This window comes from Puntigrus tetrazona, chromosome 22, assembly GCF_018831695.1.
Source record: "Puntigrus tetrazona isolate hp1 chromosome 22, ASM1883169v1, whole genome shotgun sequence".
Taxonomy (NCBI): Eukaryota; Metazoa; Chordata; class Actinopteri; order Cypriniformes; family Cyprinidae; genus Puntigrus; species Puntigrus tetrazona.
This window is the reverse complement of record NC_056720.1, coordinates 1,601,340-1,621,383: the sequence shown is the minus strand read 5'-3', so window position 1 is coordinate 1,621,383 and position 20,044 is coordinate 1,601,340. Positions and strand designations below refer to the sequence as shown.

The 20,044-nt window shown below is 37.7% G+C and overlaps 1 protein-coding gene and 1 pseudogene across 2 annotated transcripts in view; one reads left to right on the top strand and one right to left on the bottom strand.

Annotated features, from left to right (window-relative positions):
- Window positions 1-20,044, top strand: part of LOC122327919 (GTPase IMAP family member 8-like) — a 295,481-nt gene that overhangs the window by 244,573 nt on the left and 30,864 nt on the right. The window contains exons 1-3 of one of the 2 annotated variants that reach the window (XM_043223606.1): window positions 11,131-11,146; window positions 13,098-13,724; window positions 14,982-15,602. In XM_043223606.1, the coding sequence (XP_043079541.1) occupies window positions 13,100-13,724; window positions 14,982-15,602 (1,246 nt within the window). In that variant the 5' untranslated portion in view covers window positions 11,131-11,146; window positions 13,098-13,099. Of the gene's footprint in view, window positions 1-11,130; window positions 11,147-13,097; window positions 13,725-14,981; window positions 15,603-20,044 lie in introns of those variants that run through there. The other variant, XM_043223605.1, reaches the window with a different exon arrangement.
- Window positions 1,145-11,039, bottom strand: LOC122328095 (annotated as a pseudogene).

Sequence of the window (20,044 nt, the reverse complement as noted above, 5' to 3'; positions counted from 1 at the left end):
CAGCACACTGTTGACTTTTATTATTGATTTATTATTGATGTGTTTATTTATTCTTGTCTCAGTTATTTTAGTGCTTCAAGTTAAAATTAATAAAAATGCTTTTGTAAATATATATATATATATATATATATATATATATATATATATATATATATATATATATATATATATATATATATATATATATATATATATTCATACATATCAAATGTATTCATTAATTTTACCCCATTTGAAAGAACAACAGTGTGTGTGATTAATAAAACTTTATTGATAAATGCAAATACATAGTAAATACACAGCAATTAGTCATGATCATATTGTCTTATATGAGTATATATAAAAATAAAGCCTTTTTTTAAACTGGGTGAGAAGATTAGATTTCAAAATCATAAAAATAAAGCATTTTACATTAATTTACAATTTCTAGTTAAATAAATGGTGTTCAGCTGACATAAAACATCATAGCTTCCCTTACCAAAAAGTACTATACCTCAAGTTTATTATTTTTTATGAAAACATTAAAAATCTATGTTTTTAAGTTGATTTAACTAAAAATGTTAAATGCTCATTAACTGATACAATACACTGGCTCAATTTTCAACAACCACATATAAGTTGAGTGAACGTAACATGATGACTTGACTAAGTCTAGTTGTGTCGACAAATCATTTTTTACACCAACACAGTTCAAAGCATCACACATTATACATTTCACGTTACATATATGTTTCAAACTAATAATGTGCACGTTTTGACATCAAAATATCAGCCTGTATTGGGTTAAATGCAGAGGAGACATCTAGAACCAGCTTTATAGGTGTTTAGAACCTGCATCTTAAGTCAAACTGCTAAGGGTTGAGTTTCTGGCTGAAGAAGCTTAATATCTTTATTAAAGTCAAGCTGATAGTTTCCACACATCTTATATTTTACTGTACACTCTGCACTGTTATATAGTACATAATGTAGCGTGAGCTAAGCAATATTTGGTCATCTTCAGCCTTTTATGACAGACAAGCACAATATGTTACGCTTGTTCTCAAATAGTCTTCCAGGGAGGAAACGAGTCGCTCTAGAAATAAACACCATTAGAAATAAATGAAGATGAATTATATTTTTTAAAACGTTCTACGAAAAACAGCTGTCAAGTACCTGTTGGGTGAATATGTGTTCGTTCATGTTCAGCTCTTCTGCATCTGATGTCATACACAAGAATAAGGACTGTAGCCACGCCCACCAGAGCGAGAGGACCAATCGGATCACAGCTTCAGTAAAACCACAACAGTGTTGAGAGTCTGAGGAATAAACACATCAGACTGAGATCCGCTCAATAAACACTAAACACAGCTCTATCTGCTGTACCTGAACACATGTGACAGAGTCTGCTGACGTCCAGATGTTGAGTCTGGTTTCTGATGGGGTTGTTGATCACACAGCTGTAGATGTTTTTATCCTGATGTTCCACTCCAGAGGTAGAGAGAGACCGATGCTGAGATCAGACGCACTGATGCTGGACAATAAACTGTTTCCTCTGTACCAGGAGAGAGTCACGTGACTCGCGTTCACCGCCAACACAACAGTGAGCAGTTTGATGAAGATGATGATGAAGAGCAGTTACTGCTGATGACAGGAAGCGGCAGACGAGCTGAAAGCGGTTGAGAGAGTGTCGTCATTAAACAGTGTAATATGTAGTAAAGCACCAGTCTAAGAGTTTTTAAACAGTCTCTTCTGGTCAACAAGCCTGCATTTATTTGATCCAAAGTACAGTAAAAACAGTAATTTTTAATATAAATATATATAATTTAAAATGTAATGTATTCTGTGATTCAAAGCTGATTTTCATGACACTAAAGACTGGAGTAATGATGCTGAAAAATCAGATCTGATCAGAGGAATAAATTACATTTTAACACAGATTCATAGAAAACACTTATAAAATACAAATAGTAGAATTATTTCAAAATCTTACTGTTTTTTGCTGTGCTTTGGATCAATGCAGGGTTGGTGAGCAGAAGAGACTTGTTTTTTTATTAAAACATTAAAAAATCTCACTGTTCAAACACTTTTGACTGGTAGTGTAACTAACTTACAAAATCAGAACATTTGAGGAACAGAACCAAAGATCTTTACTAACCGTAGACAGAAACTCTGAATGCTTTTGATGTCTTAAAGTCCAGTTTATAAAGTCCAGCATCTTCAGGTCTGGTGTTGGTGATGGTCAGAGATCCAGTGTGATTGTCCAGCTCCACTCTTTCTCTGAATCTCTCAAACAGACCACACTTCACAAACGTGAACGCATTTTCTGTTTCAGACTTCAAAAATATCTTTAAGTTGTCTCTGATTTCAGTCTGATTAAAGTGGAGAGTGACTGAATCTCCCTCCGTCGCTGATATTTCTTCTGTTTCAGAAAACAAACAGCAATGTTTGTTGCAGACAGGAATAACTTCATTATACTATATAACAACGCCAAACGATCTGCAGCGGAAGACATCAGAAGCACATGTTGCCTGAAAAACAAATATTTTACTCACCATACACAGTGAGAATGAAATAGTTCAACAGACAGGACATCATTTCATCATCTTTTTCCATGAATAATACATAAAGTCCAGCATCTTCAGGTCTGGTGTTGGTGATGGTCAGAGATCCAGTTTGATTGTCCAGCTCTACTCTGTTTCTGAATATCCCATCAAGAACATCATCATACACAGTGAAGTTGTTGGCCCTATCAGTGATTTCAGCGATTACAGCTTTACCAGACCATTGAATTCGCAAAAACCCATGCTTGACGTCAGGGATGTTAGTGTATAGAGTGACTGAATCTCCCTTCTTCACCACCAGATCATCGGCTGCAGCTGGAGAACACAGAGTTGATCACACATTATCCCCAGGTTAACAGACTAAAATGGAAGTCTAAGCTGTTTCAACTAAATAACCTGCACTGACTGATCTTAAAATCAGCACCTTGGGTTTGTCTGAAGATGTTTTTTCTAAGCATGTTTATAAAAATGACTAAAATGTCCTAATTGAACTGAAGTGAAACCAAGCCTTCAAGTTTAAAAGTTTTAAAAACACAAACTCACGGCAAGACGCCACAAACATAACAAAACTAATCGGAGAAACATTTTCTTTGCTGTTTCGCTGAAAACCCCACTCAAGACTGAAGTGTGATATTTATCTGCTTAAATCTTCTCTCGACAGGATTCTCACGTCTCAGTTTCCTCTGTCGGAGGAAGTCATCAAAATAATCAAGGTTTTGCTTAACCTCACTTTTTAAAGTGGATTTTGGCCCAGAATGAAATGTTGCTTGAGTGCTGGATTAGATGAGTGTATACTCATAACACCCGGGGTCTTATTTGAGAGCTGATTGGATGATTTTGAGGAATTTCAAATCAATCAAACAAGAAACAATTAATGAAGTTTTTCTCCAAATTGATTTCATAACGTGAGTGGAGTGTTTGCAGTAACTTCCTGGTTTCATGTTGCATTACATGATATATACAGAGATAAAGATTATGTTGATCAGCACTGCGTTATAAATATATCTGTGTTTTATTCAGCTACTTCAGTGATAGCGTATGCCTTTGTCCATATTAGAGATTTCCTCCAACGTTATGTTTTGGGCAGCATTTCCTTTTTATGCAGGAGAACACTTTAGAGAGAATAAAGCTACAGCTACTCAGGACTTATTTTGGCTAAAAAGGGTTTTTCTCCAGCGCAAAGTAGGTTTTTCTCTCTCAGCAGATGCATAACATTTCCTGACAAAAAATTAAGAAATGACTGTGAATGACTTTTAATCATAATTATTTATAATAAAGTTATTGACCTTTCTAAACAATAGTTACAGGCCTCCTGAAAGTTAACAGGCCATGCTGCGGCTTTTCTGTATAATAGATTAATAACAAACATTATCACTAATTATTACTTATTAGTAGCCATATTAATATATTAAAACAATATTTTGGGCCAAACTGCCTACGATTGTTAAAATTTTAACGCTAGCTGTTTTCATGATCTTGTGTAAGCCGCCACCGAGCTTCGTTCTCCTACAAATGAAAAGAAATGAAAAGAAGATATTCGTACACTTGGTTGAACCCCTGATGTCTGTTTTACTGATGTCTTTCTTGATCGTGGTAGTATACTTGATGTTTACGAAGCTCTCAGAGTTCATCAAAAACATCTTCATTTGTGTTCTGAAGATGAACGATGGTTTTATGGAAAGACATGATCGATTAATGACAGATTTTTCATATTTTCTGGTGAACTATCTCTTTATAACATACATCTGTCGAAACAATTATGTGTCTACACTTATAACACTCCTTGTGTGATTGATATTAAATTAGTAAAACTAGTAAAACAACAAGCAGCGAGGGAAGTACTTTTCCTCCATGTCTTAGTTTGAGGTCGTTGAATCTCACTGATAATGGATTACATCGCAGTCTCCATGAACATGTGTGCCATAAACACTTCAGCCACGCACAAACATCCAGCAGAAGCTGTTTATCTCCTCAACCGATCAAACCACGTTTCTGTACAGATACAACCAAACTGAAGAACATCACAAAAATTCAGCTGTTGCAAAAAAATTCATGAGTAAAAGTTGATGAAGCGTGAACCTAAATGTTATTTTAGAATAGTTGATTATGAGATTTGGTCTTGGGGAAATTTACAGCCGGGCCACAAGGATGAACTGTTTTTGTTCAAATCAAAGCCTAAATATGTATCTTGGTTGACAGAAGAGAGACAGATGTTGTATATATTCACAGGACAGTGTGAGCTAGTAATATGTTAATAAATCAAATTTTAGCTTCTGCTTTTGATTTCGAGTTTGATGGAGCCACCGCCAATATTTCTGCCCATGTTCTCTGATTTGTTGCTTATATTTGAGCGAACTAACATTCAGCCAATCACAGGAAGAAAAAATTTCATGACCTTCAAATCTCCTGTTGCTCTTGCCTTTTTTATTTTTTTCATTTCCAATCATCCAATCGTTTGGTATCCTGAAAAGCTCTAAATGACATCCAGACTCTATACAATGTGCTCATATGAGGACGCAGGGTCTTCTGATGCCTGCTTTGAACTTCAGCAGGTCGTCTTCACCATGTCTAGATGCCCAAGCTACTGTCATGTGATTGGCTGATTAGCTATTTAAGTAACCAAGCATAGAACATGTGTACCTAATAAAGCAGCTGGTGAGTGTATTTATGATATGATGCCTAATATTTTTCTTACAGAACATAAATGGATCGTTCCATACATGTAAGAAATATAGCCGATTTTAAAAATTAGAAGGGTATTATTTCTTCTGCATTTCTCATCAGACAGTCACACATATGTGAGTAATTGCCAGTAATCACACTTTTAATATTAGACCTAACATCAATTAAAAATAAATTAAATAAAAATCGCGACATACTGGGAATAATTCATTCATTTCAACTAAATATAACAAAAAACACTTCACAACTTCACAAAAACTAATATCTGATACACAGATAAACACTATATATAAATGGTTAAATTAGCTGTGTATATATATATATATATATATATATATATATATATATATATATATATATATATATATATATATATATATATATATATATACACACATACAGCTGGTTATATATATGCAGTAGCAGCTCCTGGACATTCATTTGGATTGAGTTTTGCGTGATTCAGCCAGAAGGTGGCGCTCTAATATTCTTATGTCTATAGTCTGTGGAGAAGCATTAAGGAGAACATTTTAACTGTATTTTGCACATTATACTCGCACACGTGACACCTGAGGAGGCTGGGTGAAAATAATCACACCACTTCATTGTCCATTTAATCTACTGGTTTGTTCAAAATGGATTCCTAAACTCGCCCACGTTCGTCTTCTTCTCGTTTGGCACCTGATCTCCGAGTTGGTCCCGTTTTACTTTATTCATATTCATTTTAGCAACACAACATATGCCTCAAGCTAATTTCATCACGCAGACCACACAGTGTGCCCCAGACGATGCTATCTCTCAGCACACGGGTGGGAACATGTTCAGAGACAGAGCACAAGGAAACAGTCAAACCACCATCATGGTCATCACGGGTGATAGCAAAGGTTCGTGGGCTGATAAAAATCCAAGTAATCTCAGAAGATAAGGCAGCTCTCACGGCATGGAGAAGCTCAAAACAATCATCAAAGCCCTCGCCACAGGCCAGAGATGATGACACTTCTCCTCCAGGTGTCAACCAACAGTCCACTTCAGACATTTTTCCAACCAGGGCTTGACTTCAACTCTTTGCTCACCAGCCACTGTGGCCAGAGGTTATATTTTAATTATTATTCATTTATGCACCCTCAGATTCCAGATTTTGAAAACCTTTTTTGGGGCATAACATCAAGATTTGCAATCGTTTAGGAAGAAGTGCATTATCATGTTGGTATTTTCACGATGAAAAGTCACTTTTGTTCAAGCACCAAACACATACTGACCAACAGCTGATCTGCTTAATTGCATCCTCTCATGTGTGAAGTTTTTATTTTCAGTCAGAAAACACCATTAAATGTCAGGCTATACTCACGCTTTACTGATTTCACTTTAATGTTAGACTACTTTATGCTGGAGTAGAATTAAATAAATGATAAAAATGAGCATTTAGGTTGCGTACCGCTTTTAAACAAAACAATATTTGCATATGTCATATTTCAATTTTTATTTAAAAGAGATATAAAATAATGGAGAACACACACCGAGCCCACATTATTTCAGGTTTCATTCTCAGTTTCTCTTTAAGTAAAGGTTGTTTCAGGCGGGGGCACTGATGAGGGTCTCTCTTCTTTACTCGTTTTTCTTTCTGATTTTGATTTGATGCTTTAGGTGTTGAAATGGCGTCAGGTTCAGGTAAGAATGAAGTTATATTCAAATAATAGACTACGCATCGACTTTTCCTCAGTGATTTATGAAGTGTGAAATATTAGCCAACGGTATCACACCGATTTGCTTTTCGTTTCTTAAATATGTTTTCTTTGTTCTGTGCACGAAGACGAAGCGGCTATGACTGTCTCGCGCATTTAGGGAATTCGTGATTAGGTCTCTTAGTGTTTTATTGTTATTCTATTAAATTTGGATTTGAAGGCGTTTGTGTTGAGATATCATCGGGTTGGAGAATGAAAGATTCAAGTATTGATGAAGAATCAGCCAACAACAGGAGACGGTCTGCTTCGTTCAGTTTATTAAATGATTGCTTGATAAACATATAAAACGTATTTAGACCTGCGTTATTATTTTAGTTTTATTTCAATGTCTCTTTCGAAATTGCTACATTTCTACGAGTTCCTTTAGTGTCCGCTAGTATCACTGCATCATTTTAGCTTTAGTTTTTTTTTATTTTTGCGAACACGTTTTATTTTGCGTTCTAATTGTAGTAGCGACATGTCGATCAAATCAGGGCTAGCAAAGCCCAGCTGACCAATGGGAGCTTGCAGAGACCCAAACGCATCGACACGAACTCACTTTCGCTTCACTTTCCGCCGCTCTCGGTTAAACCAATACACGTTTTTAAAAACTGGCTCACTGAAAAAACAAACAAACAAAACGAGTTTGCGGTGAGTGTTCTTTCCTGCCGCTGGAGCATCGGTCTGCAGGCGGATGCGGTTTTTGCAGAAGCAGCGAGAGAAGCTTATAGTGCAAGTGCAGTGATTTCAAGATGGCACTTTTGCTAGGTTTAGAAATGCAAAAGAAACGGCACTAGAGCCGGCTGTTAGCATTCCACCATTTAACGGTATGTTCAAATGTTTTGCTACTTGATTTAACAGCACTGATTTCTTCACAATGAGGGATGGAGGTTGTGTTTGAATCGGACTGCGGCTGCGCAATATCAAAAAGCCCCGTCTGGGTACAGTCTGCAATGTTTCGGGAATGACATCTGAATATTTACGCGGAAGGCGCTCTTGAAGCGGCATAATGTTCGACATCGCATAACCAAAGCAGAGACGGGACAAAATAGGCTGTGTGTAAATTTGCATTATTATGATTATTTCTGGAAGCTGGTTTTATTGCATGTGCATCAACAACAAAGCATAAACGCGCTAAATAAAATATGACACTAAACTAAAATAAATATTAATAAAAAATTGTAATACCTGGCCACCGCGTAGACACGCCCCTGCTTATACAGCGCCGCACGTTTTTTAAGAAAAATATGCCTATACACACTTTTGAGTGTGTCGAAGAATACGGTAATGGATCGTAAAAGTTCATCAAGGTTAGACTAGAACAAGAATGAGTATTGTTTTAGTTTTAGGACAACTGCTTTTGATCCGCTTTAAATGTTGACTGCTGTAGGTCGTGTCGTGAAATGGCGTCGCTGTAAACTGGCCTGTCAACCATTTTGTTAACATCCTCTCGGCTGCATTCATTTTAACTGAACTTCTGAGCGTACTGGAGAGAAAAGAAGTGAGATGGTGATGTGCTAGTTAACACTTGACCGCTAACTTGATCTAATAAAGTTAGCTAAGCCTTTAGATAATGCTGCGTTCCAGGCAGGTTTTTGAGAGACTTTGTAGAGCTCTAGGAATCGTGCTAGTTAGATGTAACCTAGCTAGCGGAGCGGAAGGAGCTTATGCTCGTCTACAAACATTTACAGTCGCCAAAGCTGCTTTCTTTGCTTATTTGAGGGAAACGGAGGAGGAAAACAGCGCTCTTATACCTTTTTATTTGTGCGTTGCCAGTGCTGTTTCAAGGGCTATGTGACGTCAGAACTCGGACCTGGGAGGACGTCAGTCTAGTGCAAGTTCACGGGTAGAAGGTCGGAAAACACGGGTGGTACATTTTGTAAAATGCATTTTTATTCAAATGTATTAAAAAGAGAGATCTGATGTGCTGACTTTCACTGGTGTCACCCATAAGGAAGGAAACGCCAGTAGAGATCACTATTTTACTGTGTTACTGTGTTTTTGCTGTTTTTTTTTTTCTGTCACATTAAATAAATAGAACAGTCTCCTTATTTCGTGCTTTTTTCTTGTTTTTCTGTAACTCAGACTAAATGTGCTAATAAAAGAAATCTTACATACAAACTTTTAATATTGCTGAAGAAATGGCACATCTTGAAATAAATTCTCAAAAAAGGAACAAATATGTATGTTTATATGGATTCATAAAGTCAAAAGGTAATTTAATAATGTGCTTTCTGTAGAATGACCCACTTACAGTTCATACAGTTCATATCCAGTTTACTTGAGAAAAAAAACAAACTTGAAATAAAGCAGTGGAGAACAGAATATGCTTTGCTCAGATGTGATGTTCGTTTTGTTTATCAAAAGGTAGGAAATGCTGCTTTTGTGTCTTAATCATCTTTTTAATGATAACCATAACGACTCCTTTTACTCCACCTGCTGGTGCTGGTGCTGGTGCACATAACTATAGATTCTATTTTTACACATAAAAAAGCAAGACTTGCTATTTGTATTATTGCAAATAGTGGCAATTTTCAATACAAAAGTATTGTAGCAAAACAGTATGCAATAATAACGTGAGTGTGCATTTGAATTCAAATTATTAAATGGATGCCACCTTATTGGGAAAATAAAGCCCTCCCTACACCTAAGTATCCTTCGATTTTTATTGAAAAATGCTTTTCTGATGTGATTTCAAATTTGAAAAAGGAGAAAAAAGTTTGCAAAAAAGGTAATTAAAAAAGATGAGCCATATTTGACTGTTAATTATGCAGGTCGTAAAAAATCTTGCAAATGAACGTAAATCTAATAATAATAATTGAATATTATCAATAAATGATGTAATATTACAGTTCCAATTATTTGCTAGTATGTTTTATAACCCATAAAATGTCTTCAGATACATGTATTGTCACATTTGAAAATAACTTTGAATTCACGACCCCAATTTGAGCCAAATGCTCAAAACTTTTTTAAACTATAGAAAATTTATGTATACTTTGAGAACAAAAAACTAAATGACCTTGATTGCTCTTTCCTTACTTAGAATATGTATAAAACAAACTAAAAGAGAATAGCAATTCACTGTTAACAACATTTAATTAAAATAAGCATACACAACTTTATTTGAAGTGTGTGACTGCTTTACTTGCGTTAATTGCATTATGATTCAGCTAACATAATACACACGCATTCTTGTGAACACAGCAGGTGATGTCTTGAGTGAACATAAACACTTATTTCTTAAAGTGACAGCAGTCTAGTTTCCTGCATCTATCAGTATCATTTAATCTTCATCTAACAACATCAAAGGGAAAATAACTCACTGGTATATCAAAACAGCTTTAAGAATAATCCGTTTATAGGCAATCAATGCAATGAAGGCTAATGTTGCATTTATTTCTGCATTTAATTAGTTTTTATTAGCTTTTTTAAAACAAACTAGATCTCCATAAAACGTAACTTAATGTCTGTGTATCTTTGTTTCTGTCTGTACTTTTTTTTTTTTTTCAGCGTGCGATCTGAGGATCGTTCTGATAGGAAAGAACGGATCAGAAAACAGCCGAGTGGGAAACATTACAGCGGGAACGGAAGCATTTAACAGAGAAGCTTCAATCTCTTTAAAGCAGCACGGTATGAAAATCAGCGGAGAAGTGGAGGGCAGACGCATCACAGTCATCAACACTCACCTGCTCCAGACCGATCTCCCACAACATCTGATCACACAGCGAGTGAGAGAGTGCGTGTCTCTGTCTGCTCCGGGACCTCATGTGTTTGTTCTCGTACTGCAGTATAAGGACTTCACTGAGAAAGACAGACACAGAGTGAGAACCGTGCTGAACCTCTTCAGTAAACAGGCCGTGAAACACACTATAGCGCTGACCACCGATGAAGAGCCACACACATCCAAACTGGCCTCTGTGATATGGAATAATGCTGTTTCCGATTTAATAAAGGAGTGCGGAGGAGGACGTCTACAGTTTGATACAATAAACCCAGGATGGCGATCCGAGTTGTTCAGAAAAATAGAAAAGATATTCGAGAGGGAAGACAGAAAATTTCTCATCTGTGACATGAATGAGGCTGGAGGTGATGGATCATCGTGGATGAAGATCAGAGCGTGTCTGGAGTTTCAGAAGGAGAGACAGCAAAGAGAAGGATCCTGATCTCAACGAGAGCACAAAACAGCAAGTGATGGAGGAGGTTTGTTTGTTTGTTTTTCAGAATAATACCTCTAAGTGTATTCTTATGAATTATGTCTTTTAATAGTTAATTTGCAGTAGGCTCAATAGGAAAAGATAGAGAAATGAAGACAGAGAAAATGACTACTGTTTACTATTAACACAGAACATGAACTAGAATAAATTGAGTTCTCTCTTGCATTGTCAAATCAGACATATCCCTGTAAATTTCTCTTACTCTCAGAAACTAGTGAGATTTTTTTAAGGTTTTATGAGACAAGTGTATGTTAGCTTATGTTGGAATGTACAGGGGTTGGACAATGATACTGAAACGCCTGGTTTTAGACAATAATTCATTATTATGGTGTAGGCTTCTTTTTGTGGCCAATACAGCATCATTTGGTCTTGGGAATGACAGATACAAGTCTTGCACAGTGGCCAGCGGGATTTTGAGCCATTCATCTTGCAGAATATTGTCCACATAACTGCGTGATGCTGGTGGAGGAAACCATTTCCTGACTCGCTCCTTCAAAACACCACAAAGTGTCTCAATAATATTTAGATCTGGTGACTGTGCAGGCCATGGGAGATGTTCAACTTGATGTTCATCAAACCACTCCATCACCAGTCTTGCTGGGTGTTTTGGTGCAATATCATCCTGATACAGTGCACCGTGTTTGAACCACTGGGTGCACATATTTCCTCCAAAATGGTTCGCTAGTCCTTGCCAGTGACGTGTCTATCTAGCACAAGTTTTGGGTCTAGGGAATTCCATGATATTCAGCCCAAACTATCACTGATCCAGCCCTATGCTTCACTCTGGGCATGCAGCAGTCTGGGTGGTATGCTTCTTTGGGGCTTCTCCACACCGTAACTCTCTCGTATGTAGGAAAGACAGTGAAGGAGGACTCATCAGAGAACAATACATTACACATTTCACATTATCCACAGCCCAAGACACACTGTTGGCACTATTGAAACCGATGTTTGGCATCTGCACGAGTGACCAAAGGTTTGGCTATATTAGCCCGGTCATGTATATTGACCCTGTGGAGATTTGGTGGAAACAGGAGGGCTGAGATGCACATTTAATTCTGCAGTGAGTTGGGCAGCTGTGGTTATATGTTTTTTTTGTTTGAAAGCTTCATCCTGCATCCACATTTACTCCTGTTGGATGTGATTGGTTCTTCTTGGTGGTATGCTGACATTACCCTACATAACATGGCTCTTGATACATCATAAAGACTTGCTGTCTGGGTCACAGATGCATCAGCCAGATATGCACCAACAATTTGTCCTCTTTTGAACTCTGATATGTCACCCTTAATGTTGTGTTCATTGCAATATTTTAAGCAAAACTGCTATTACTGATTGCTGATTAAAACTTCACACACTGCTCTTACTGCTGGAATGTGCAATTAATGAAGATTGGCCTCCAGGTTGATCAAGTTAGCCTTGATACCTCCAAAACTGTCACACGTGGACTCCTTTTGTGTTATTGTTTTGTCGTGTGCCATGTGTTCTGTGACCTACTTTAGTTAATTGTCTTAGCGTTTTCACCTGTGTCTTATTCATTAAGTATTTACGTTGAGTATTTAAGTCCTGTGGTTTCAGTACTGTTTGTCCGATCTCATCTATGTATTACCTGCTTTAGTTTATCTGCCTGTCTGCCCGTTTGCCTGCCTGCCCGGGGTACTTATCCTGTATATGTGTTTGATTAAATTTGTTTATTTGGATATTCTTGTCAAGTGCTCCTTCACCCCTAAACCACACCGTGACAAAAACTAAATTGGCCAGTGTTTCAGTTTCATTGTCCAACCCCTGTAAGTTACACATCTGGCCACCGAACCACACAGCAGATTCATGTTGTAATGTAATTATATTATACATAATAATAATAATTGTGTAAGGTAAGTCATTGTTTAAGGTATCAATGCTGATCTGAGTCTACTGTCTTTAAATCTTGTTTTCAGTGATGCCTGCTGGAAAAGCAAAGCTGAACATTGTGCTGTGTGGACATAATTCAACACTTAAGAACTCAGTGTCTAAGATGTTTAGAGGCAAACCAAGTAAATCTCAGAAAGAGATGAGTAAAGTGTGTCAGATGAGAGAGGCGATGATTCATGGACGTCAGATCAAGGTAATAGAACTTCCAGCTCTCTGTCGGCTCTCAGAGGAGGAAATGATGCGGGAGACTCTAAGCTGTCTGTCTCTCTGTGATCCTGGAGTTCATGTCTTCATCTTTGTTACTTCTGTCTATCCACTTACTAATGAAGACAGAGCAGAAATGGAGAAGATTAAAGGAATATTTAACTCTAATGAGCACCTTATGATGCTTTTCATTACTGAACTTGATCAAAGTGTCAGAGAGTTTGTGAGTCTTTATAAGAGCCGGTACAGTGTGATGGGGTTAAAGGATCAGAGAAACTCAGAAAAGATCTTAGACCTGTTTGATCATATAGAGACCATGAAGACTGAACCCTATTCTCTTCAGACGTACATGAGAGTTCCAGAGAAGAGAGTCAGACATGAACTAGAGGGGAAATTAAGAGTGAAAGACAATGAAATCAAAGAGTTACATCAGAAGATCAAGACACTGGGTGAGTGCATTCAATTATTTCTCTGAATAAAGCATCTTTGTGAGAATTAAGTAATAGACATGAATTGGTTTTAATCAAAGCACTATGGGAATGCCCCCTGCATGGCCATGCTCTAAATCTGCTGTGTAATCTGTCCAATGGAAGGGCTGGACATCACTGAGACCAGGAAGGTTAAAAGCATGTGTGGGAAAACCGGCAACAGCCTGTGGCATGGGATGACGGGAGTGTGGCATGGAGACACACATTCTCGTTCCTTTAAGGAACCATGGTTACATACATAACCTGGAGTTGATCCTCTTCAATAACCTTGAGCTGCACTGAAGCACTATGGGAAAATACCCACAAAATGCTCTCAAGTTCCTGCACATCAGAGCACGAGAACTGAAAAGCCAGGAGAAGCACGGAGGTCCAGGCAGTAAAACCTGACAAAAGCGTAAGAGTGTAGACCAACCGGTAGCATTGCAGATGTCGTGTACTGAGACACTTGCAAAAAAGGCCATAGAGGTTGCCACACTCTGGGTTGGGTGAGTCTTGACTTCCATTGGTGAGGGAAGAACAGAGAACACATAAGAAGTGGTGATGGCATCCATAATCCACATGCTAAGGGTCTGCTTTGAACCACAATCTTCAGGACTACTTCTTGGCCTGGGACCTCTTTGCAGAGAAGATCTTGCTTGGGCTTAGAGACTCCAGACCTAGAGCGCTGCTTTGACCCCAAACGGCTGCAGGGTTGGTGAGAAGCAACTCTCTTTACGAGTATGAGGTCTCGCAAAGGGCAGCACCCTGAGCTTGCGAGCGGATGAACATCTGAGTGCAGATGCCTGCATACACACCTTCTGATGTCAGTTGAAAACCATATTCACAGGGTCGATGTACAGACCGAAGGGTGCAAGCAGGGCATCCAGAAGAAAGACCTTGCCCTAAGATCAAATGTCAGACAGCCACTAGCACTGAGGTGGTACACAGCAGCTTAGAGGGTAAACTCAGAGCCTTTAAAGATGATGACGCCACGGTGTCTGCTCAACCAGGGGCATCTCTTTGTACCTGTGCTTGAGACTTGCCAGTAGATTCAGACAGATTACACAGTAGGTCACGGTCACGCAGGGGGCCTTCCCATAGTGCTTTAATATAGCTCAAAGTTCCTGAAGAGGAACCAGTAAATTACAGTGCAGTAATGATTACATAATTCCATCATGCTAGGAATGCAACATCAATAAAATTTTTGTCAACTAGTTCATTGCGTTTTCATTATTCCAGAGTGCGTGAAGCTGAATCTGGTTGTGTGCGGGAGTAACAGAGGATTAAAATCCTTAATCTCAGAGCTGATCCTAAATCAGAGCGAGAGAAGATCAGATTCAGAGTGTGTGAGGAGAGACGTGGAGCTTGATGGATGTCAGATCAGTCTGGTGGAGCTTCCAGCTCTGTTCAACACTCAGCTCTCAGAGGAGGACGTGATGCGTCAGACTCACCGCTGTGTGTCTCTCTGTCATCCTGGAGTCCATGTTTTCATCTTCATCGTTCCTGATGCTCCACTGACTGATGAAGACAGAGCAGAAATAGAGGAGATCCAGAGGATCTTCAGCTCAAGAATCAACAAACACATCATGATCCTCATAAAGCAGAACTCAGATCATCAGGCAGCAGAACTAAATGAAGAAACACAGTCTGCCATTCAGAGTTTAGGAGGACGACATCATTTCATTGACCTGAACACACAAGTGTCTGTGTTGATGGAGAAACTGCAGCAAATGGTTGAGGAAAACAGTGCTGTTTGTTTCTCCACAGAGACACTGATGGAAGCACAGATGGAAAAACTGCTGAAATTTGATGAAATGAAGAGGAGAATCCATTCATTAGAGACGTGGTTTCAATCACAAGGTAATGATTAGGAAATCTTTCATGATTATAAAAGTCTACACAGATTTTACACAAAACGGTAACATTATCTGCAATTTGAAACTTTTACAATTCATTATATATTTTTTTACTTGCTCCATCTTCAGATTCAAGAGACAGAGAAGATGAACTGAGGATTGTGCTTCTGGGAAAAACTGGATCTGGAAAGAGTTCAACTGGAAACACCATCTTAGGAGCAGTCAAGTTTGCAGCTGAAACATCTCAAGAGTCTGTTACTACAGTGTGTCATAGAGAGACAGCTGAAATCAACAGCAGAAACATTACTGTGATCGACACTCCAGGACTGTTTGATACTAAACTCAGCAATGAAGAAATCAAGAGAGAAATCAGCCAAAGCATCCCCATGATCCAGCCTGGACCCCACGTGTTCATCATTGTGCTCAATTTAGGACAGCGGTTCACTCAAGAAGAGAAAACAGCGGTGAAGATCATTCAGGAGACGTTTGGAGAACACTCTGTAAAGTACACCATGGTGCTCTTTACCAGAGGAGACTTTCTGAAGAAGAAAACCATTGATCAGTTTCTGGGAGAACCTGGATCAGCTTTGAATCAGTTGATTGAAGTGTGTGGAAACAGATACCATGTGTTCAATAACGAGACTAAAGACCAAACTCAGGTGACTGATCTCCTGCAGAAGATAGACAACATGGTGAAAGAGAACGGAGGGAGTTACTACTCATGTAAGATGTTCAGAGAGATGGAGAGAGAAATACAAGAACAACAGAAGAACATACTGATGGAGAAAGTTGAGAAACTGAACAGAGAAAGAGATGAACTGATGAACAAAACATGAAGAAAGAAAAAGAGAGGATGAGGGATGAAGATGGAGGAAGATAGACTGAATCATTTAGAGAATTTAAAAGTAGTCAAAAAGACTTTTTATCCAAAGAGAGGAACAAGATGAGAAAGGCATAAAAGCAAATTAATAGAAGAAAGAATGGGCAGTAGAAACATAAGTGCTCTTGAGTGAGGTCTTGTCTTAGGAAAGCAGAAACAAGAACAGGCGATTTTTTTTTTTTTTATAAGAGACAAGAAAAGAGATAGGAAGGAGCAGGAGAAGAAGAAGAAGAAGAAGAAGAAGAAGAGAAGAAGCTGATCAATGTTGGGTCAGAGAGCAAACGAGAAAGATAGGGAGATTTTGAGTTGGTTTTTGAAGACTGCTAGAGAGACTGCTGCCCTAGTGGCAATGGGGCAGATCGTTCACCAGCGAGGAACAGACCAGGTGAAGATCAAGCAGAAAGAGTGAATCATGAGAAAGAGAGAAAGAAAAGAGAAAGAAGAATTTAGAGACTGAAAAGAATAGTATAAAAAGATAGTGAAAAGAGAGAGGAACAAGAGAGAAAGATACTGAGAAGAGCTTGAAGAAAGAGCAGAGAGGAAGTGGGAAACAGAAACAACTGGAACAGACAAAGAAAGAAAGAGAGGAGGAGAAAAGGAGGTATATAAAGAACTGAGGCTCTGAGGATAAGAACATAATCAGAGACTTAAGAAGACAAGAGTTCCATTTGAAGATGAAAATGGATGAAGAAGAGGAATCCTTGATGACAAAGAGAAAGAGAAAGAAAAAGAGAGGAATGAGAGAAGGAGAAAGATAGATAGGAAATATAATGAATATTACCAGAAACTTTCACAGCGAGAGAAAAAATAGAATGAGATTCAGATCTAACATGATAAATACACAAAGAGGAGAGAGTTACATGAAGGAAATGATCAAGGCAGAAAGACATAATCATGTGACATGTAGAGAGAAAGAAGAGAAGACAATATATAAAAACTGGCAAAAAGAATATAAAACAAGCATTGAGACTTAGAGGATCAATGAGAGAAAGATCAGAGAGATTGATGGAGAAAGAGCACGAGAGGAATGGGAGAAACAGAAACAACAGGAACGTAGAAAGAGAAGAAGAGGAAGAAGGAGAAAATGAAAAAAGTAACAAACAGTCAAGTGTTGCATTTCCAATTTTGTTCAGTATAAAAACCAAATAGAACCCATTATAATCATGATGACATGATAAAAAATCTAATTGGCTACTGCAAACCAAAGTAAACTCTCTCTAAACCAATTTTATTTTCAGATGATGAATAGTCTGTATCAGATTCAGGATGTTTGAGAATCTTGCTGTTTGGGGAGGACAGGAAGTGGAAAGTCTGCCCAAAAACAGGAAACACTATCTTTCTCACTAGAAAGCAGGATTTGATAGGACAAGACAGCTCACGCATGTAGTGACCACTGTTTGTCAGAAGGGAACCGGTGAAGTGGATGGTGTCGGTCAGTTGATGTTATTGATACTCCAGGACTCCCTTTGACCCCTCACTGACAGGAAAAGAACAAGAGCAAAGAGGCTTAATAATGAACTGTATTTGTCTTGAGGAGGCACCTGGACCTCATGCGATCATCATTGTGCTGAGTGTAAGGGAGAATCAGACAAAAGAGGAGACAGATGTATTTTAGACACGATCAAGATGATCTTTGGCCCAAAAACAGCAGATTTCTGCATCAAGCCTTTCAAGAGAAGAGGAGGAAAGGACAAACCATAGAACAATATGTAGAAACAAAAGAAAAAGTTCAGGAGAGTGTTTGAAGCGAATGAAAAATCAGATCAGAAGAAACGAGAGACAGAGGATAAGAAAAGGATCAAAAAGAAGAGGAATAAGCATGAGAATTAAATATAATGAAAAGAATAGAGGAGATGGAGAGAGAGAGGCTGAAGATCAGAGAATCAAAGTATGAACAAGAGCTAAAAGAAAGAGCAGAAGAAGAGAGGAAGAGAGAGGAAGAATATAAACAAGATCAAGTAAAATGAAAATCATCATGACTAGATTATAGCAGAATTACAGATGAAACATGAAGAGGTGCAATAAAAAGGAGAGATTTAGAGAAACAAATGATGAAGAAACAAGAAGAAAATGAGAGAGAAGAATGGAGGAGAAAAATAAAAGAGGCTGAAAATGACTCAAAAGAGACTCAAGAAAATATTGAACACCAGCACAGAGGAATGGGAGGAAGAGAAGAAACGACACATGAGAGAGAATGAGAGAAAGAGGAAAGAGAGAGAAAAGAGAGACACAAGAACCAGCTGAGAGAGAAACAAGAAGAACTGGAGAACGAGAAAGTTAAAAAGATCTGAAAGAGAGAGAGAAGAAGAAGAGCACAACAGAGAAGAGAAAGAAACAGAAACAGATAAGAGAGAGAGAGGACAGAAAGAGAGAGAATGTGAAGAAAAACATACAAGAAATGAGAGAGACATCATGATAGCTGGAGCAAGGGAGAAAAGAGGAGAGGAAGAGAAGAAAAAGAGAGGATGAAGAGAGACGCAGTGGAGAAGAAGAAGAGATGGAGAAAATGACGAAAGATCTGAAACGAGACCAAGAGGAGGAGATCAAGAGAAGAGAAAAGAGGAGAGAGAAAGAATAGACAGAGAAGAAAAAGAAGAGTGACGAAATCATACAGAAACTTGAAGCAAACGTAAAGAAGATGAGGCAGGAATCTCAAGAGGAAGCCAGAAAACTAAGAAAAGAATTGAATCGCTTGGAAAAAGAAGAGAGCAGCACATGCAGGATCTCCAGGAGAGACTTGAACAACTATATGAAGTCAAAAGATTAAGAAAGGAACTAAACGATAAATGGTCGTGTTGTGTTATATGAAACATTTGAAAAAATAACTATCAAACTATCTTCACTGGATATGGATCTAACACAAACTAAATTAAACTTTCAGAAAGTAAGATCAGAATAATTGGCGCGGTCAAAGAAAAAAGGATCATTTAGCCAATACGCCAGGCTCATATTTGGCTTCCCTGCTGAAAAGAGAGCTTTGATTCATGAATATGTATCAAAGATTTACACACCTTCAAAAAAAAAAAAAAAAATGAATTGAAAATGCTTGCTTGCTTTGTTTTGATTATTAATAATTAAAAATGTAAGAAATGGCTAAATAGGCTATAGTTAAAAGAAACTTTGAAACCTTACTTTTGTCATGTTTTTTGCCACTTATTGTGAATAGATCATTTGATTGATTATAATAAACGTTTGTGTGTTAAATTTAATTAATAACCTCACTTATAATCAGCTGACTTTTAAATTTATTGAGTAAATATAGCAAATCACTTTTTAGTATTTTCAAAAATGGTCAAAATGTATTTTTGTAGAAAATATATTTACGTGAAAAAAAAATATATAATCTAAAATAAATTTGAAACTAAATGCATTTCAAAAATGTATTTTAGCAAATATTTAATTTTTTGTTATATTTATGTTTTAAATCTTTTTCAGTCCAGAGTATATCACCAACATTCACGTGCAAAGAATAATATTACAAAGTGATGAAGATGAATAAAGCAGCGCAGAAAATACACTTTCTCATATAAAGCATACTGCTCATTTTTGGTGTACTCCTTCAGCCG